This window comes from Oncorhynchus gorbuscha, linkage group LG12, assembly GCF_021184085.1.
Source record: "Oncorhynchus gorbuscha isolate QuinsamMale2020 ecotype Even-year linkage group LG12, OgorEven_v1.0, whole genome shotgun sequence".
NCBI classification, from domain to species: domain Eukaryota; kingdom Metazoa; phylum Chordata; class Actinopteri; order Salmoniformes; family Salmonidae; genus Oncorhynchus; species Oncorhynchus gorbuscha.
This window is the reverse complement of record NC_060184.1, coordinates 85,850,758-85,872,430: the sequence shown is the minus strand read 5'-3', so window position 1 is coordinate 85,872,430 and position 21,673 is coordinate 85,850,758. Positions and strand designations below refer to the sequence as shown.

Sequence of the window (21,673 nt, the reverse complement as noted above, 5' to 3'; positions counted from 1 at the left end):
ATGTACTGTGTAGGGCAGGCTGTCTAGACTACATGTACTGTCTAGACTACATGTACTGTCTAGGGCTAGGCATGTACTGTGTAGACTAGGCTGTACTGTCTAGACTGCATGTACTGTGTAGGGCAGGCTGTACTGTCTAGACTACATTTACTGTCTAGACTACATGTACTGTGTAGGGCAGGCTGTCTAGACTACATGTACTGTCTAGACTACATGTACTGTGTAGAGCAGGCTGTACTGTCTAGACTGCATGTACTGTGTAGGGCAGGCTGTACTGTCTAGACTACATTTACTGTGTAGACTACAGGCTGTGTAGGGCAGGCTGTCTAGACTACATGTACTGTCTAGACTACATGTACTGTGTAGACTACATGTACTGTGTACTGTCAGGCTGTACTGTCTAGAGCAGGCTGCACTGTCTAGACTACATGTACTGTGTAGGGCAGGCTGTACTGTCTAGACTACATGTACTGTGTAGACAGGCTGTACTGTATAGACTACATGTACTGTGTAGGGCAGGCTGTACTGTATAGACTACATGTACTGTCTAGACTACATGTACTGTCTAGACAGGCATGTACTGTCTAGACTACATGTACTGTGTAGGGCAGGCTGTACTGTCTAGACTACATGTACTGTATAGACTACATGTACTGTCTAGACTACATGTACTGTGTAGGGCAGGCTGTACTGTCTAGACTACATGTACTGTGTAGGGCAGGATGTACTGTCTAGACTACATGTACTGTCTAGACTACATGTACTGTGACTACATGTACTGTGTAGGGCAGGCTGTACTGTCTAGACTGCATGTACTGTGTAGGGCAGGCTGTACTGTCTAGACTACATTTACTGTCTAGACTACATGTACTGTGTAGAGCAGGCTGTACTGTCTAGACTGCATGTACTGTGTAGGGCAGGCTGTACTGTCTAGACTACATTTACTGTCTAGACTACATGTACTGTGTAGGGCAGGCTGTCTAGACTACATGTACTGTCTAGACTACATGTACTGTGTAGGGCAGGCTGTCTAGACTACATGTACTGTCTAGACTACATGTACTGTCTAGACTACATGTACTGTGTAGGGCAGGCTGTACTGTCTAGACTACATGTAGTCCAGTGGAGACTCTTCAGAGGAGGATCGGGAGGACCATCCTCCTCAGTGAATTTCATAGAAATACATTTTAAAACATTTAAAAAGTTTACCTGTTTTATATTAAACTGTATTAAATATAATCACGTCACCAAATAATCGATTAAAACACACTGTTTCACAATGAAGGTCTACAGTAGCCTCAACAGCACTCTGTAGGGTAGCACCATGGTGTAGCCAGAGGACACCTAGCTTCCATCCTCCTCTAGATAGATTTACTTCATGGTTCTTACCCCCTTCCATAGACTTACACAGTAATTATGACAACTTCCGGAGGACATCCTCCAGTCTATCAGAGCTCTAGAAGTAGTAACTGACATGTTGTCCACCCAATCAAAGGATCAGAGAATGAATCTAGTACTGAAAGCATAAGCTACAGCTAGCTAGCACTGCACTGCAGTGCATAAAATGTGGTGAGTAGTTGACTCAAAGAGAGAGAAAGACTATAGTTGAATAGTTTTGAACAAATTAATTTATTTCAGAATGAAGGAGAAATAGAGAGAGAGAGAGTAATTTATTTTTCAGTTTCACTTACTTAGCTATCAAATGCAGCTAGCTAGTTCAAACAAACTGAAATACCCTGCTCAAACAGGGGGATGCTATGCTAGCTAGCTGGCGATGTCTTTCCAACACAACACTGGAACTCTTCCACGTCAAGGTAAGCTTTTGGTTTTACAAATGTATTGCCACTGGGACCCGCCCGTGTAACTGCTTACTAACTGTATACTGTAACGTTACTGCATGACTGTAGGTAGGGGATTTACTAACAAGTTAGTTATATTAGCTATGCTGACGATGACGTTACTTTAGCTAATATGCTGACAACGATATTGGCTGTGTGCGGCGGTTTGGCTTGGAAAGGTTTTTTCACCTGGTCAAATACAGCTGATGTGTTGTGCGTTGAAGTCCACAAGCAAAGGGAAGCGTTGAGAGGAAGATAGAGCATAGATGAGAGAAGGAATACAACGTGGCTGCTATGAAAGTGATCTGTGTTTACACGTGATCAGGGGTGTATTCATTCCGCTGATTCTGTTCAAAAACATTTCTTAAACGGAAGCAAATGGCACAACACGGGGATAAACATACCTGAATTTGTCCAATAGAAACTATTGTTTGCAACTGTTGGACTAATGTTTACACCCGATATCAGCTAGATGCAGGCACCAGTGTGCAAGGTGGTATTGGTTGTCACTGTCTGTCCATGTATCACTGTCTGACTTCTCAAATTTGTCTCTCGCCCTGTGTGCACCTACGCTGTAAACTTTCATTCATAGTCTAGGTTGTAGCAACCTCATGATGGGTATAAGGAACATTCTAGTATCGTGTTGAAGCCTAAACCAATAATTGTTACATTGAACTGGTTGAATGGAATATCAATGACAGTAATCCAACAGACATCTCTAAGAGCAGAACAGATATGTCTCCAGGAACAGAACAGATATGTCTCCAGGAACAGAACAGATATGTCTCCAGGAACAGAACAGATATGTCTCCAGGAACAGAACAGATATGTCTCCAGGAACAGAACAGATATGTCTCCAGGAACAGAACAGTTATGTCTCTAAGAACAGAACAGATATGTCTCCAGGAACAGAACAGATATGTCTCCAGGAACAGAACAGATATGTCTCCAGGAACAGAACAGATATGTCTCCAGGAACAGAACAGTTATGTCTCTAAGAACAGAACAGATATGTCTCCAGGAACAGAACAGATATATCTCCAGGAACAGAACAGATATGTCTCCAGGAACAGAACAGATATGTCTCCAGGAACAGAACAGATATGTCTCCAGGAACAGAACAGATATATCTCCAGGAACAGAACAGATATGTCTCCAGGAACAGAACAGATATGTCTCCAGGAACAGAACAGATATGTCTCCAGGAACAGAACAGTTATGTCTCTAATATGAAACAGAACAGATATGTCTCCAGGAACAGAACAGATATATCTCCAGGAACAGAACAGATATGTCTCCAGGAACAGAACAGATATGTCTCCAGGAACAGAACAGATATGTCTCCAGGAACAGAACAGTTATGTCTCTAAGAACAGAACAGATATGTCTCCAGGAACAGAACAGATATATCTCCAGGAACAGAACAGATATGTCTCCAGGAACAGAACAGATATGTCTCCAGGAACAGAACAGTTATGTCTCTAAGAACAGAACAGATATGTCTCCAGGAACAGAACAGATATATCTCCAGGAACAGAACAGATATGTCTCCAGGAACAGAACAGATATGTCTCCAGGAACAGAACAGATATGTCTCCAGGAACAGAACAGATATGTCTCCAGGAACAGAACAGTTATGTCTCTAAGAACAGAACAGATATGTCTCCAGGGACAGAACAGATATTTCTCTAAGAACAGAACAGATATGTCTCTAAGAACAGAACAGATATGTCTCCAGGAACAGAACAGTTATGTCTCTAAGAACAGAACAGATATGTCTCCAGGAACAGAACAGATATGTCTCCAGGAACAGAACAGATATGTCTCCAGGAACAGAACAGATATGTCTCCAGGAACAGAACAGTTATGTCTATAAGAAAAGAACATATTATTTATCAAATCATAAATATGTCTCCAGGAACAGAACAGTTATGTCTCTAAGAACAGAACAGATATGTCTCCAGGAACAGAACAGTTATGTCTCTAAGAACAGAACAGATATGTCTCCAGGAACAGAACAGTTATGTCTCTAAGAACAGAACAGATATGTCTCCAGGAACAGAACAGTTATGTCTCTAAGAACAGAACAGATATGTCTCCAGGAACAGAACAGATATGTCTCCAGGAACAGAACAGTTATGTCTCTAAGAACAGAACATATTATTTATCAAATGATAAATATGTCTCCAATGTATTTTGCCAAGTACAACCTATTTTCTGCTGTTTTTGCAGCACGCCTGTCCTTATTATCTCTATTATGGTTCTCCCTGACTCCTCTACTTTCTTCTCCTCTTCCTTCTTCCTCCCATCCTCTTCAGTTCAACTTGGTGTGTGCCAACAGTGGTCTGAACGAGGCGTCCCAGTCCATCTTCATGGCAGGGCTCCTGATCGGTGCTCTGGTGTTTGGGCCAATGGCAGACAGGTATGGACCCATCCAGTGTTTCCCTTGGGATTTTTTTTCAGCGGTGGTGGCAAAGGTAGCAGGGTGTGTGGTGGTGGGGCTTATTGGAGGTTATTAGAAGATATTTCAGTTATCCGAGCCCACTGGGGCTTATTGGAGGTTATTAGAAGATATTTCAGTTATCTGAGCCCACTGGGGCTTATTTGAGGTTATTAGAAGATATTTCAGTTATCTGAGCCCACTGGGTCTTATTGGAGGTTATTAGAAGATATTTCAGTTATCCGAGCCCACTGGGGCTTATTGGAGGTTATTAGAAGATATTTCAGTTATCTGAGCCCACTGGGGCTCATTGGAGGTTATTAGAAGATATTTCAGTTATCCGAGCCCACTGGGGCTTATTGGAGGTTATTAGAAGATATTTCAGTTATCTGAGCCCACTGGGTCGTATTGGAGGTTACAGGTTTAAGAGGACCCAGTGCCCACCATGCTGTCTTCTCTCCTCCACAGGTAGTTAATGAGGCTGTCTCCCCTCCTTTCCCGTCTCCTCTCCTCTCCTGTCTCTCCTCTCCTGTCTCCTCTCCTCCACAGGTAGTTAATGAGGCTGTCTCCCCTCATTTCCTGTCTCCTCTCCTGTCTCTCCTCTCCTGTCTCCTCTCCTCCACAGGTAGTTAATGAGGCTGTCTCCCCTCCTTTCCTGTCTCCTCTCCTCTCACCTCCTTTCCTTTATCCTCTCCTCCACAGGTAGTTAATGATCCTCTCCTCTCCTCTCCTCTCCTCTCCTCTCCTCTCCTCTCCTCTCCTCTCCTCTCCTCTCCTCTCCTCTCCTCTCCTCTCCTCTCCTCTCCTCTCCTCTCCTCTCCTCTCCTCTCCTCTCCTCTCCTCTCCTCTCCTCTCCTCTCCTCTCCTCTCCTCTCCTCTCCTCTCCTCTCCTCTCCTCTCCTCTCCTCCTCACTCCTCCCCTCTTTTTTCCTGTCCTGTCTCCTCAGGTATGGTAGGCGTTTTGTGGTCCTCCTCTCTTTGCTCGTCCAGCTGTTGTTCAGCGTGGGAGCAGCCTTCTCTCCCAACATCTATGTTTACATAGCCTTCAGATTCATGGTCGGCACCACCATCTCAGGCGTCGCTATAAACACGTATGTCTTAGGTGGGTACACTGCGATGTTCTACAACAGATGAAGTCAGAAGTTTACCTACACCTTAGCCAAATACATTTAAACTCAGTTGTTCACAATTCCTGACATTTAATCCTAGTAAAAATTCCCTGTCTTAGGTCAGTTAGGATCACCACTTTATTTTAAGAATGTGAAATGTCAGAATAATATTAGAGAGAATGATTTATTTCAGATATATTTATTTCATCACATTCCCAGTGGGTCAGAAGTTCACATACACTCAATTATTATATGGTAGCATTGCCTTTAAATTGTTTGACTTGGATAAAACGTTTTGGGTAGCCTTCCACAAGCTTCCCACAATTTTGTCCCATTCCTCCTGACAGAGCTGGTATAACTGAGTCAGGTTTATAGTCCTCCTTGCTTGCACACGCTTTTTCAGTCCTGCCCACAAATTTCTATAGGACTGAGGTCAGTGATGGCCACTCCAATACCTTGACTTTGTTGTCCTAAAGCCATTTTGCCACAACTTTGGAAATAAGCTTGGGGTCAATGTCCATTTGGAAGACCCATTTACGACCAAGCTTTAACTTCCTGACTGATGTCTTGAGATGTTGCTTCAATATATCCACATAATTGTCTCTCGTCATGATGCCATCTATTTCGTGAAGTGCACCAGGCCCTCCTGCAGCAAAGCACTCCCACAACATGATGCTGCCACCCCCGTGCTTCACAGTTGGGATGGTGTTCTTCGGCTTGCAAGCATCCTCCTTTTTCCTCCAAACATAACGATGGTCATTATGGCCAAACAGTTCTATTTTTGTTTCATCAGACCAGAGGACATTTCTCCAAAAAGTACAATCTTTGTCCCCATGTGCAGTTGCAAACCGTAGTCTGGCTTCTTGCTGAGCGGCCTTTCAGATTATGTCGATATAGGACTTGTTTTACTGTGGATATAGATACTTTTGTACCTGTTTCCTCCAGCATCTTCACAAGGTCCTTTGCTGTTGTTCTGGGATTGATTTGCACTGCTCGCACCAAAGTATGTTTCTTGAATTGTCCAAGCTGTTTAAAGGCACAGTCAACTTAGTGTATGTAAACTTCTGACCCACTGGAATTGTGAAACAGTGAATTATAAGTTAAATAATCTGTCTGTAAACAATTGTTGGACAAATGACTTGTGCCATGAACAAAGTAGATGTCCTAACCGACTTGCCAAAACTATAGTTTATTAATAAGAAATTTGTGAAGTGGTTGAAAAACTAGTTTTAATGACTCCAACCAGAGTGTATGTAATTTGTAAGTCGCTCTGGATAAGAGCATCTGCTAAATGACTTAAATGTAAATGTAAATGTAATCAACTGTACGTAGCTACCTTTTCACGTATTGAAGACTAAAGCTCTCAAATGTATTGTTTCAAATGCGAGGTTTAGTTGTTTACTTCCCAGAAATAAGCTGTGTTAGTGCTGGGCTGGAACAAAATCCTGCACCCCAGCAGCCCTCTAGGACTCATGTTGCACACTACCATACTAGATGTCTGACATGGCCGCCAGACACCTCTGGCATGTACTTTAGGTGTTTCCATCCTCCAGGTAACTAACCAGGTGCTGAGTAGACTGGTGACAACAGGAGGGCTCTGTTCACCACTGACCTCTAACCCCTGACCTCTAACCAGGTGCTGATGGGACTGGTAACAACATGAGGGCTCTGTTCACCACTGACCTCTAACCCCTGACCTCTAACCAGGTGCTGATGGGACTGGTAACAACAAAAGTGCTCTGTTCACCACTGACCTCTAACCCCTGACCTCTAACCAGGTGCTGATGGGACTGGTAACAACAGGAGGGCTCTGTTCACCACTGACCTCTAACCCCTGACCTCTAACCAGGTGCTGATGGGACTGGTAACAACAGGAGGGCTCTGTACACCACTGACCTCTAACCCCTGACCTCTAACCAGGTGCTGAGTGGACTGGTAACAACAGGAGGGCTCTGTTCACCATCTTCTCCCACTGTTTCTATGCCATTGGTCTGATGCTGATGTCTGGGATCGCCTACGGGGTCAGAGACTGGAGGATCCTACAGCTGGTCCTCTTCAGCCCTGTCCTGTTCCTCGGGGTATTCTACTGGTACGTTCTGGCCCTTGACCTCTAACCTGTCAGTCTGTCAGCTGGTCCTCTCCAGCCCTGTCTTGTTCCTCTGGGAATTCTATCCGAACGTACTGACCCCTGACCTCTAACCTGTCAGTCTGTCAGCTGGTCCTCTCCAGCCCTGTCTTGTTCCTCTGGGTTTTCTATTCGAACGTATTGACCCCTGACCTCTAACCTGTCACTCTGTCAGCTGGTCCTCTGCAGCCCTGTCCTGTTCCTCGGGGTATTCTACTGGTACGTCTCTAACCTTCAACCCGTTTACCTCTAACCTCAGACCCGTCAGTCTAGTTTTAGAGAAGCCTACTCCACCCATCTATTTTGGGGCGGCACGGTAGCCTAGTGGTTAGAGCGTTGGACTAGTATCCGGAAGGTTGCAAGTTCAAACCCCCGAGCTGACATGGTACAAATCTGTCGTTCTGCCCCTGAACAGGCAGTTAACCCACTGTTCCTAAAAATAAGAATTTGTTCTTAACTGACTTGCCTAGTTAAATAAAGGTTAAAAAAATAAAAAAAGACTCATCCCTGTATTTTCTGGACCTTGACTCAACCTGTCATGCAGGTGAAAGAGGACCCAAAAGCGACTTAACAGAAACAGAGTTTATTAAAGTCCAAACAGGGAATAACAGAAATCCTCTAGACTTGTAGAGGGGGAATAACTGGAGAAGCGGCCACAGACTGCAGGTCGCTTCGGGTAGGCGCAGGCCGTAGTCGACAGAGACACCTGCTCACACGCAGCATCTGATGAAGGCAAAAAAAACACGACAGGACAGGGCGATACACAATCACAGCAAAAACACGACAGGACAGGGCGAAACGCAATCACAGCATGGTGAATACAATACAAGGAACCGACGGGACAGGAACGGATCACAAAGGAATAAATAGGGACTCTAATCAGGGGAAAGGATCGGGAACAGGTGTGGGAAGACTAAATGATGATTAGGGGAATAGGAACAGCTGGGAGCAGGAACGGAACGATAGAGAGAAGAGAGAGCGAGAGAGTGAGAGAGGGAGGGGGAGAGAGAGGGATAGAAGGAGGGAAAGAACCAAATAAGACCAGCAGAGGGAAACGAATAGCATGGGGAGCACAGGGACAAGACATGATAATAAATGACAAACATGACAGTACCCCCCACTCACCGAGCGCCTCCTGGCGCACTCGAGGAGGAATCCTGGCGGCAACGGAGGAAATCATCGATGAGTGAACGGTCCAGCACGTCCCGAGACGGAACCCAACTCCTCTCCTCAGGACCGTAACCCTCCCAATCCACTAGGTATTGGTGACCCCGTCCCGAGAACGCATGTCCATGATCTTATGTACCTTGTAAATAGGTGCGCTCTCGACAAGGACGGGAGGGGGAGGGAAGACGAACGGGGTGCGAAGAAAGGGCTTAACACAGGAGACATGGAAGACAGGATGGACGCGACGAAGATGTCGCGGAAGAAGCAGTCGCACAGCGACAGGATTGACGACCTGGGAGACACGGAACGGACCAATGAACCGCGGAGTCAACTTACGAGAAGCTGTCGTAAGAGGAAGGTTGCGAGTGGAAAGCCACACTCTCTGGCCGCAACAATACCTTGGACTCTTAATCCTGCGTTTATTGGCGGCTCTCACCGTCTGTGCCCTGTAACGGCAAAGTGCAGACCTCACCCTCCTCCAGGTGCGCTCACAACGTTGGACAAACGCTTGAGCGGAGGGAACGCTGGACTCGGCAAGCTGGGATGAGAACAGAGGAGGCTGGTAACCCAGACTACTCTGAAACGGAGATAACCCGGTAGCAGACGAAGGAAGCGAATTGTGAGCGTATTCTGCCCAGGGGAGCTGTTCTGCCCAAGACGCAGGGTTTCTGAAAGAAAGGCTGCGTAGTATGCGACCAATCGTCTGATTGGCCCTCTCTGCTTGACCGTTAGACTGGGGATGAAACCCGGAAGAGAGACTGACGGACGCACCAATCAAACGACAGAACTCCCTCCAAAACTGTGACGTGAATTGCGGGCCTCTGTCTGAAACGGCGTCTAACGGGAGGCCATGAATTCTGAATACATTCTCAATAATGATTTGTGCCGTCTCCTTAGCGGAAGGAAGTTTAGCGAGGGGAATGAAATGTGCCGCCTTAGAGAACCTATCGACAACCGTCAGAATCACAGTCTTCCCCGCAGACAAAGGCAGACCGGTAATGAAGTCTAAGGCAATGTGAGACCATGGTCGAGAAGGAATGGGGAGCGGTCTGAGACGACCGGCAGGAGGAGAGTTACCCGACTTAGTCTGCGCGCAGTCCGAACAAGCAGCCACGAAACGGCGCGTGTCACGCTCCTGAGTCGGCCACCAAAAGCGCTGGCGAATAGACGCAAGAGTGCCTCGAACACCGGGATGACCAGCTAACTTGGCAGAGTGAGCCCACTGAAGAACAGCCAGACGAGTGGAAACAGGAACGAAAAGGAGGTTACTAGGACAAGCGCGCGGCGACGCAGTGTGCGTGAGTGCTTGCTTAACCTGTCTTTCAATTCCCCAGACTGTTAACCCGACAACACGCCCATAAGGAAGAATCCCCTCGGGATCAGTAGAAGCCACAGAAGAACTAAACAGACGGGATAAGGCATCAGGCTTGGTGTTCTTGCTACCCGGACGGTAAGAAATCACAAACTCGAAACGAGCGAAAACAACGCCCAACGAGCTTGACGGGCATTAAGTCGTTTGGCAGAACGGATGTACTCAAGGTTCTTATGGTCTGTCCAAACGACAAAAGGAATGGTCGCCCCCTCCAACCACTGTCGCCATTCGCCTAGGGCTAAGCGGATGGCGAGCAGTTCACGGTTACCCACATCATAGTTGCGCTCAGATGGCGACAGGCGATGAGAAAAATAAGCGCAAGGATGAACCTTATCGTCAGACTGGAAGCGCTGGGATAGAATGGCTCCCACGCCTACCTCTGAAGCGTCAACCTCGACAATGAATTGTCTAGTGACGTCAGGAGTAACGAGGATAGGAGCGGACGTAAAACGTTCTTTTAGAAGATCAAAAGCTCCCTGGGCGGAACCGGACCACTTAAAACACGTCTTGACAGAAGTAAGAGCTGTGAGAGGGGCAGCAACTTGACCGAAATTACGAATGAAACGCCGATAGAAATTAGCGAAACCTAAAAGCGCTGCAACTCGACACGTGACCTTGGAACGGGCCAATCACTGACAGCTTGGACCTTAGCGGAATCCATCTGAATGCCTTCAGCGGAAATAACGGAACCGAGAAAAGTAACGGAGGAGACATGAAAAGAGCACTTCTCAGCCTTTACGTAGAGACAATTCTCTAAAAGGCGCTGTAGAACACGTCGAACGTGCTGAACATGAATCTCGAGTGACGGAGAAAAAATCAGGATATCGTCAAGATAGACAAAAACAAAAATGTTCAGCATGTCTCTCAGAACATCATTAACTAATGCCTGAAAAACAGCTGGCGCATTGGCGAGACCGAACGGCAGAACCCGGTACTCAAAATGCCCTAACGGAGTGTTAAACGCCGTTTTCCACTCGTCCCCCTCTCTGATGCGCACGAGATGGTAAGCGTTACGAAGGTCCAACTTAGTAAAGCACCTGGCTCCCTGCAGAATCTCGAAGGCTGATGACATAAGGGGAAGCGGATAACGATTCTTAACCGTTATGTCATTCAGCCCTCGATAATCCACGCAGGGGCGCAGAGTACCGTCCTTCTTCTTAACAAAAAGAACCCCGCCCGGCCGGAGAAGAAGAAGGCACTATGGTACCGGCGTCAAGAGACACAGACAAATAATCCTCGAGAGCCTTACGTTCGGGAGCCGACAGAGAGTATAGTCTACCTCGAGGAGGAGTGGTCCCCGGAAGGAGATCAATACTACAATCATACGACCGGTGAGGAGGAAGGGAGTTGGCTCGGGACCGACTGAAGACCGTGCGCAGATCATGATATTCCTCCGGCACTCCTGTCAAATCGCCAGGTTCCTCCTGAGAAGTAGGGACAGAAGAAACGGGAGGGATGGCAGACATTAAACACTTCACATGACAAGAAACGTTCCAGGATAGGATAGAATTACTAGACCAATTAATAGAAGGATTATGACATACTAGCCAGGGATGACCCAAAACAACAGGTGTAAACGGTGAACGGAAAATCAAAAAAGAAATAGTCTCACTGTGGTTACCAGATACTGTGAGGGTTAAAGGTAGTGTCTCAAATCTGATACTGGGAAGATGACTACCATCTAAGGCGAACATGGGCGTAGGCTTATCTAACTCTCTGAAAGGAATGTCATGTTTCCGAACCCATGCTTCGTCCATGAAACAACCCTCAGCCCCAGAGTCTATCAAGGCACTACATGTAGCACCCGAACCGGTCCAGCGTAGGTGGACCGACAAAGTAGTACAGGACCTTGATGGAGAGACTTGAGTAGTTGCGCTCACCTGTAGCCCTCCGCTTACAGATGAGCTCTGGCTTTTACTGGACATGAATTAACAAAATGTCCAGCAACTCCGCAATAGAGGCACAGGCGGTTGGTGATCCTCCGTTCCCTCTCCTTATTCGAGATGCGAATCCCTCCCAGCTGCATGGGCTCAGTCTCAAAGCCAGAGGAGGGAGATGGTTGCGATGCGGAGCAGGGAAACACCGTTGATGCGAGCTCTCTTCCACGAGCCCGGTGACGAAGATCTACCCGTCGTTCTATGCGGATGGCGAGAGCAATCAAAGAGTCCACATCTGAAGGAACCTCCCGGGAGAGAATCTCATCCTTAACCACTGCGTGGAGTCCCTCCAGAAAACGAGCGAGCAGCGCCGGCTCGTTCCACTCACTAGAGGCAGCAAGAGTGCGAAACTCAATGGAATAATCCGTTATGGACCGTTCACCTTGGCATAAGGAAGCCAGGGCCCTAGAAGCCTCCCCACCAAAAACTGAACGGTCAAAAACCCGAATCATCTCCTCTTTAAAGTTCTGGAATTTGTTAGAGCAATCAGCCCTTGCCTCCCAGATAGCTGTGCCCCATTCTCGAGCCCGGCCAGTAAGGAGTGAAATGACGTAAGCAACCCGAGCTCTCTCTCTAGAGTATGTGTTGGGTTGGAGAGAGAACACAATCTCACACTGCGTGAGAAAGGAGCGGCACTCAGTGGGCTGCCCGGAGTAGCAAGGTGGGTTATTAACCCTAGGTTCTGGAGGCTCGGCAGGCCAGGAAGTAACAGGTGGCACGAGACGTAGACTCTGGAACTGTCCAGAGAGGTCGGAAACCTGAGCGGCCAGGTTCTCCACGGCATGGCGAGCAGCGGACAATTCCTGCTCGTGTCTGCCGAGCATGGCTCCTTGGATCTCGACGGCAGTGTAACGAGCGTCTGAAGTCGCTGGGTCCATTCCTTGGTCGGTTCCTTCTGTCATGCAGGTGAAAGAGGACCCAAAAGCGACTTAACAGAAACAGAGTTTATTAAAGTCCAAACAGGGAATAACAGAAATCCTCTAGACTTGTAGAGGGGGAATAACTGGAGAAGCGGCCACAGACTGCAGGTCGCTTCGGGTAGGCGCAGGCCGTAGTCGACAGAGACACCTGCTCACACGCAGCATCTGATGAAGGCAAAAAAACACGACAGGACAGGGCGATACACAATCACAGCAAAAACACGACAGGACAGGGCGAAACGCAATCACAGCATGGTGAATACAATACAAGGAACCGACGGGACAGGAACGGATCACAAAGGAATAAATAGGGACTCTAATCAGGGGAAAGGATCGGGAACAGGTGTGGGAAGACTAAATGATGATTAGGGGAATAGGAACAGCTGGGAGCAGGAACGGAACGATAGAGAGAAGAGAGAGCGAGAGAGTGAGAGAGGGAGGGGGAGAGAGAGGGATAGAAGGAGGGAAAGAACCAAATAAGACCAGCAGAGGGAAACGAATAGCATGGGGAGCACAGGGACAAGACATGATAATAAATGACAAACATGACACAACCATCCCTGATAATCTGTTAGGATCCTCCCAGAGTCAGCTCGGTGGCTGATGACCCAGGGCCGAAAGGAGGAGGCTCGCCAGGAGGTCCGCAGAGCAGCAAGAGTCAACAGAAGGGAGGTCCCTGAAGCCCTGCTGGACAAGGTTAGTTACACCGTCATCGCTATCATCATCAGCAGGTTATTATCACTATCATACTAACATCCAGCAGGTTATTATTATCACTATCATACTAACATCCAGCAGGTTATTATTATCACTATCATACTGACATCCAGCAGGTTATTATTATCACTATCATACTAACATCCAGCAGGTTATTATCATCACTATCATACTAACATCCAGCAGGTTATTATCATCACTATCAACTGACATCCAGCAGGTTATTATCATCACTATCATACTAACATCCAGCAGGTTATTATCATCACTATCATACTGACATCCAGCAGGTTATTATTATCACTATCATACTAACATCCAGCAGGTTATTATCATCACTATCATACTAACATCCAGCAGGTTATTATCATCACTATCATACTGACATCCAGCAGGTTATTATCATCACTATCATACTGACATCCAGCAGGTTATTATTATCACTATCATACTAACATCCAGCAGGTTATTATCATCACTATCATACTAACATCCAGCAGGTTATTATCATCACTATCATACTAACATCCAGCAGGTTATCATCACTATCATACTAACATCCAGCAGGTTATTATTATCACTATCATACTAACATCCAGCAGGTTAGTATCACTATCATACTAACAACCAGCAGGTTATTATCATCACTATCATTTTTTTATTTATTTTTATTTCACCTTTATTTAACCAGTTAGGCTAGTTGAGAACAAGTTCTCATTTGCAACTGCGACCTGGCCAAGATAAAGCATAGCAGTGTGAGCAGACAACACAGAGGTACACATGGAGTAAACAATTAACATGTCAATAACACAGTAGAAAAAAAGGGAGTCTATATACATTGTGTGCAAAAGGCATGAGGAGGTAGGCGAATAATTACAATTTTGCAGATTAACACTGGAGTGATAAATGATCAGATGGTCATGTACAGGTAGAGATATTGGTGTGCAAAAGAGCAGAAAAGTAAATAAATAAAAACAGTATGGGGATGAGGTAGGTAAAAATGGGTGGCTATTTACCGATAGACTATGTACAGCTGCAGCGATCGGTTAGCTGATCAGATAGCAGATGTTTGAAGTTGGTGAGGGAGATAAAAGTCTCCAACTTCAGCGATTTTTACAATTCGTTCCATTCACAGGCAGCAGAGAACTGGAACGAAAGGCGGCCAAATGAGGTGTTGGCTTTAGGGATGATCAGTGAGATACACCTGCTGGAGCGCGTGCTACGGGTGGGTGTAGCCATCGTGACCAGTGAACTGAGATAAGGCGGAGCTTTACCTAGCATGGACTTGTAGATTACCTGGAGCCAGTGGGTCTGGCGACGAATATGTAGCGAGGGCCAGCTGACTAGAGCATATAGGTCGCAGTGGTGGGTGGTATAAGGTGCTTTAGTGACAAAACGGATGGCACTGTGATAAACTGGATCCAGTTTGCTGAGTAGAGTGTTGGAAGCAATTTTGTAGATGACATCGCCGAAGTTGAGGATCGGTAGGATAGTCAGTTTTACTAGGGTAAGTTTGGCGGCGTGAGTGAAGGAGGCTTTGTTGCGGAATAGAAAGCTGACTCTAGATTTGATTTTTGATTGGAGATGTTTGATATGAGTCTGGAAGGAGAGTTTACAGTCTAGCCAGACACCTAGGTACTTATAGATGTCCACATATTCAAGGTCGGAACCATCCAGGGTGGTGATGCTGGTCAGGCGTGCGGGTGCAGGCAGCGAACGGTTGAAAAGCATCCATTTGGTTTTACTAGAGTTTAAGAGCAGTTGGAGGCCACAGAAGGAGTGTTGTATGGCATTGAAGCTCGTTTGGAGGTTAGATAGCACAGTGTCCAAGGACGGCCAGAAGTATATAGAATGGTGTCGTCTGCGTAGAGGTGGATCAGGGAATCGCCCACAGCAAGAGCAACATCATTGATATATACAGAGAAAAGAGTCGGCCCGAGAATTGAACCCTGTGGCACCCCCATAGAGACTGCCAGGGGACCGGACAGCATGCCCTCCGATTTGACACACTGAACTCTGTCTGCAAAGTAGTTGGTGAACCAGGCAAGGCAGTCATCAGAAAAACCGAGGCTGCTGAGTCTGCCGATAAGAATATGGTGATTGACAGAGTCGAAAGCCTTGGCAAGGTCGATGAAGACGGCTGCACAGTACTGTCTTTTATCGATGGCGGTTATGATATCATTTAGTACCTTGAGCGTGGCTGAGGTGCACCCGTGACCGGCTCAGAAACCAGATTGCACAGCGGAGAAGGTACGGTAGGATTCGAGATGGTCAGTGACCTGTTTGTTGACTTGGCTTTCGAAGACCTTAGATAGGCAGGGCAGGATTGATATAGGTCTGTAGCAGTTTGGGTCGAGAGGGTGTCTCCCCCTTTGAAGAGGGGGATGACTGCGGCAGCTTTCCAATCCTTGGGGATCTCAGACGATATGAAAGAGAGGTTGAACAGGCTGGTAATAGGGGTTGCGACAATGGCGGCGGATAGTTTCAGAAATAGAGGGTCCAGATTGTCAAGCCCAGCTGATTTGTACGGGTCCAGGTTTTGCAGCTCTTTCAGAACATCTGCTATCTGGATTTGTGTAAAGGAGAACCTGGAGAGGCTTGGGCGAGGAGCTGCGGGGGGGCCGGAGCTGTTGGCCGAGGTAGGAGTAGCCAGGCAGAAGGCATGGCCAGCCGTTGAGAAATGCTTGTTGAAGTTTTCGATAATAATGGATTTGTCGGTGGTGACCGTGTTCCCTAGCCTCAGTGCAGTGGGCAGCTGGGAGGAGGTGCTCTTGTTCTCCATGGACTTCACAGTGTCCCAGAACTTTTTGGAGTTGGAGCTACAGGATGCAAATTTCTGCCTGAAGAAGCTGGCCTTAGCTTTCCTGACTGACTGCGTGTATTGGTTCCTGACTTCCCTGAACAGTTGCATATCGCGGGGACTATTCGATGCTATTGCAGTCCGCCACAGGATGTTTTTGTGCTGGTCGAGGGCAGTCAGGTCTGGAGTGAACCAAGGGCTATATCTGTTCTTAGTTCTGCATTTTTTGAACGGAGCATGCTTATCTAAGATGGTGAGGAAGTTACTTTTAAAGAATGACCAGGCATCCTCAACTGACGGGATGAGGTCAATGTCCTTCCAGGATACCCGGGCCAGGTCGATTAGAAAGGCCTGCTCACAGAAGTGTTTTAGGGAGCGGTTGACAGTGATGAGGGGTGGTCGTTTGACTGCGGCTCCGTAGCGGATACAGGCAATGAGGAAGTGATTGCTGAGATCCTGGTTGAAGACAGCGGAGGTGTATTTGGAGGGCCAGTTGGTCAGGATGACGTCTATGAGGGTGCCCTTGTTTATAGATTTAGGGTTGTACCTGGTGGGTTCTTTGATGATTTGTGTGAGATTGAGGGCATCCAGCTTAGATTGTAGGACTGCTGGGGTGTTAAGCATATCCCAGTTTAGGTCACCTAACAGAACAAACTCTGAAGCTAGATGGGGGGTGATCAATTCACAAATGGTGTCCAGGGCACAGCTGAGAGCTGAGGGGGGTCGGTAGCAGGCGGCAACAGTGAGAGACTTATTTCTGGAGAGAGTCATTTTCAAAATTAGTAGTTCGAACTGTTTGAGTATGGACCTGGAAAGTATGACATTACTTTGCAAGCTATCTCTGCAGTAGACTGCAACTCCTCCCCCTTTGGCGGTTCTATCTTGATGGAAAATGTTATAGTTGGGTATGGAAATCTCAGAATTTTTGGTGGCCTTCCTGAGCCAGGATTCAGACACAGCAAGGACATCAGGGTTAGCAGAGTTTGCTAAAGCAGTGAGTGAAACAAACTTAGGGAGGAGGCTTCTGATGTTGACATGCATGAAACCAAGGCTTTTTCCATCACAGAAGTCAACAAATGAGGGTGCCTGAGGACGTGCAGGGCCTGGGTTTACCTCCACATCACCCGCGGAACAGAGGAGTAGTAGTATAAGGGTGCGGCTAAAGGCTATCAAAACTGGTCGCCTAGAGCGTTGGGGACAGAGAATTAAAAGGAGCAGATTTCTGGGCATGGTAGAATATATTCAGGGCATAATGCGTAGACAGGGGTATGGTGGGGTGCGGGTACAGCGAAGGTAAGCCCAGGCACTGGGTGATAATGAGAGAGGTTGTATCTCTGGACATGCTGGTTGTAATGGGTGAGGTCACCGCATGTGTGGGAGGTGGGACAAAGGAGGTATCAGGGGTATGAAGAGTGGAACTAGGGGCTCCATTGTAAACTAAAACAATGATAACTAACCTGAACAACAGTATACGAGGCATATTGACATTTGAGAGAGACATACAGCGAGGCATACAGTAATCACAGGTGTTGAATTGGGATAGCTAGCTAAAACAGTAGCTAAAACAGTAGGTGAGACAACAACAGCTAATCAGCTAGCACAACAACAGCAGGTAAAATGGCGTTGACTAGGCATCGAGGGTCGGATTAACTACACACAGAGCCTGAGTGCGGCTGGGGCCGACAGATAAAACATAAACAAGCAGAGTGGAGTACCGTGATTAATGGACAGTCCAGCAGGCATCAGCTATGTAGCCAAGTGATCAGTGTCCAGGGGGCAGCGAAGCTAGACTGGCAAGTATTATCCAGGTTAAGAAACCTGGCAGGCTGTGCAGAAGGTAAAGGCCGCTAGCAGTGGCTAACAATGACTAAATAGCGTGTAGCCAGTTAGCTGGTTAGCTTCTGGAGGTTCTTGAATGTGTTCTAAAAAATAAAAATAATAGCGATTCCGTATCACATTGGGTGAGGCAGGTTACCGGAAGGTATAATCAAATTAAAAATCGAAAAGAGATTGAATGTAAATATTTGGTCCGGTGAGTGGTTGGGACGCGGCTATTCAGACGGTTAGCAGGCCTGTGCTAACAAGCTAACAGTTCGTAGGCCGGGGCTGAACAAGGCAGCAGTTAGCGGACCGGGGCTAAACAAGCTAGCAGTTAGCAGGCCGAATTAGCAAGCAATGAGATAGCAAGGGCTAGAAAGTTAGCCTTTGGGGGACGTCGCGATGGGGTGAGTCTGTTTATGCCTCTTCATGCGGTGACATCGATAGACCGGTCGTGGGTCCGGATATTGTAGCCCAGGTGTAGACTTCGGTGGTAGCACAGGAGCTCTGGCCGGGCTAGCTTCAAGCTAAATGGATGGAAACGCTAGCCAGGAGTAATCATCCGGGGTTCCAGTTGGGTAGTTGTGAAGATCCAGCTGAAAATGTTCCGTTTGTGGAATCCGGGGATAAAAAAAGAAAATAATAATAGGTCCGTTATGCTCTGGTTAGAGTCGCGTTGTTCGAACTGGCGAGAGCTTTCCGCGCTAAAGGTTAGCCGATGAACGGTTAGCTGAAGACCGCTAGCAATGGTTTGCTGACTGATAGCTGGTAGTTAGCTGGCTAGCTTCAGTTGAGGGGTTCCGGATCCGAAGTAAATATAAATACTTTAGAAAAAAAGCCGATCCGCGCTACATTGGGTGAGGCGGGTTGCAGGAGAGTATTTAGATGTTTTAAAAGATATGCAAAGAAAAATATGTTTTAAAAAAACAAAACGATATATACAAGGGACACGACACGACAGGACGTCTGACTGCTACGCCATCTTGGATCCAATGATCCAGGGTTAAGGTTAGAGAGTGCCATCGTCATCAGGCTTTGTCAATATTTAACTTTGATCTTTTCGCATCACCTTCGCAACAATGACAAGATAATTGATTTTTTTGCTTTTTAAGACAGAATGATAGAATGACTAAATAATCAGATTCTGATAATAATCAAATGTCAGCATAATATTTAATTGATTGTTTGATTCTGCGAATAAGCAACAAGAGATATGTATGTCGATGACGATTTGAATACTCATTAAATACGATTTGCTACTCAAAGTCATCTGAACTGACGGACATGTTGAGATGGTGCCGTTGCGTCCTGTTGATAACGATTTGAGAATATTTCGAGATGAATCGCGCTGTTGAATCGATGCTGCTTCCGAATGACAACAGAACCAATACATCAAACAGAGCTAGTGAGGTCGAGCACTTTAACGATATGCATCATATGCTATCGTTTTGTAGGAGAATCATAAACTGATGAAGACTGGACCAAACTGCTAAAGATATTGATGTTATCGAGAATAAAATATATTTCGTCGTCGCCAGAAGTAATTGGAAGAGTAATGTGAATATAGAATCAAAGTCCAGTCCCGAGGCGAACTCAAACAAACACGAGATCACAGAATTGTTATCAGCTGGAGCTCAAGGAAACTGCAGCCAAAAGAATGAGCCGAGCCTAATCAGTTCAACTTGAGCATCGTTCAAGGATTAAGATCGAAGAATCGTTAAGGAACAAAAGAAGGAAACCTGACGCATCATTCAGGTGAGATGCTCTGAGGTACTGTTGTCGATTTAGTACACCGTGTGAGAAACAAACAAGTCGAATCACACGTTATCCACATTCATTCAATCAATATCACCAAAGTTGGATGTCATCATGGAGCCTGAAGTTGAGTGTATATTATAAAGAACAGAAGAAAAGAAGGTAGAAACAACAAAGGCAGATCAAACAAAGTCGATGACATCAACTAAGTTCAGTAAATACATATCAAAGGTCAGTGTAGGTACTTCTTGTGGAACAAGCAGTGGAAGGAAGCATCAACAACAGAAGGTTAGTTACCTGAGCAGCTAAGAAATGTCGTTTATCTGTTGTTGTGAGAATGCAGTCTTTTTCAGCTTAGGGATGGAACAAACAACCAGCAGGACTTGTAGGTCAGATCCATCCATCTGTTCTGAGTCTATATAGATACTACAATACTATGAAATGAAATATCGATAAATGATCGCTTGAATCATCATCATCCACGAGTACGCTTGAGATAGCAATATCATCAACCAAATTTGGATCTAATCACTGAATTGCTACTAAGATCATGATAGCTAATCAACAGCTATCGCCCACACCAGAATCTGAGGATAGTTGAATTTGTTGAATATGTCAACAATCAATTGACCAACAACTGAATCAATCGCCATCTGCTTTGATCTGGAATCATCTACTTAGTATTGAAGATTGATGTACCGCCGTAAGTGATCTATCTTAGGACAATGAATGTCATGATCTTGAGTAAAGATCTATCAATAAACTGAAGAGATTAAAGATTATTCACAATAGAGGAATCAACCACGTAAAGATAGTAAGAGATAGTTTAGTTCTTTGCTATGACTGTGAGAATGAATTAACACTGATGTATATATAATCATGAAGAAGAGAATCACCTAGATGTAATCTTTAAATCTAAACTTCACGATGTAACCGATGCATCCTGCTGGTTATCTAAGGCATCACCAACTAGAATGAGGAGATCGCAATATTAAATGATCGTCATATATATACACTAATAAGAATAGATCTGACAAGAGAGAACTAATTTATCATCTTAACTGAATGAATATGAGGGAATAATGAATGTGAAAGAGCTGTCTGAAAATTATCTGCTGAAAAACAATATTGAAAACAAATAAACGAACTCAATTCAACTGAAGAAGAATGGAAATGAGAACAGAGTGGGAATGCGTATTTAATAACGTATTAAGCCATGTTTAAACCACACATCCAGTAGAATATCAATGCCACAATTAGGTAATCAGTATTCAACAAAGTATTGTTAATGTCAACCAGAATGGTCGCATTTAAAGAAATAAAATGTCATCGGTTTGTAGACTAATGTTAGTTGTATAGTTAATGTATAGATACTAAAGAAGGTTTAATATTTGAAACAGTGGATCATATCTGTTGAACTTGACACTAACATCAGTAGAGAACTGAAAATACCAAGTAAGTATTTGAACGTGTAAAGCAAGTAATTTGTTCTAAGTGCAAGAAACGAACTGTCCAAAGGTAGAAGTCATTTGAAAGCTAACAGAACTGAGAACGTTTAAATGAACCAGAGAAAAGTACAAAGCGAAATAAATGTTTGAATCTGGAATATCAATGGGAACATGTAGAACTTGTCAAGGATCAAATAGGGTATCAAGAGCCTAATGAGAAGGTGGTT

At 45.7% G+C, this 21,673-nt stretch overlaps 1 protein-coding gene across 1 annotated transcript in view; it reads left to right on the top strand.

Annotated features, from left to right (window-relative positions):
- LOC123990438 (solute carrier family 22 member 13-like) overlaps positions 1-21,673 on the top strand; it is a 60,638-nt gene that overhangs the window by 14,851 nt on the left and 24,114 nt on the right. Inside the window, exons 2-5 of the mRNA XM_046290977.1 lie at positions 4,157-4,260; positions 5,226-5,380; positions 7,308-7,476; positions 13,484-13,604. Coding sequence (XP_046146933.1) covers positions 4,157-4,260; positions 5,226-5,380; positions 7,308-7,476; positions 13,484-13,604 — 549 coding nt within the window. The remainder of the gene's footprint in view (positions 1-4,156; positions 4,261-5,225; positions 5,381-7,307; positions 7,477-13,483; positions 13,605-21,673) is intronic.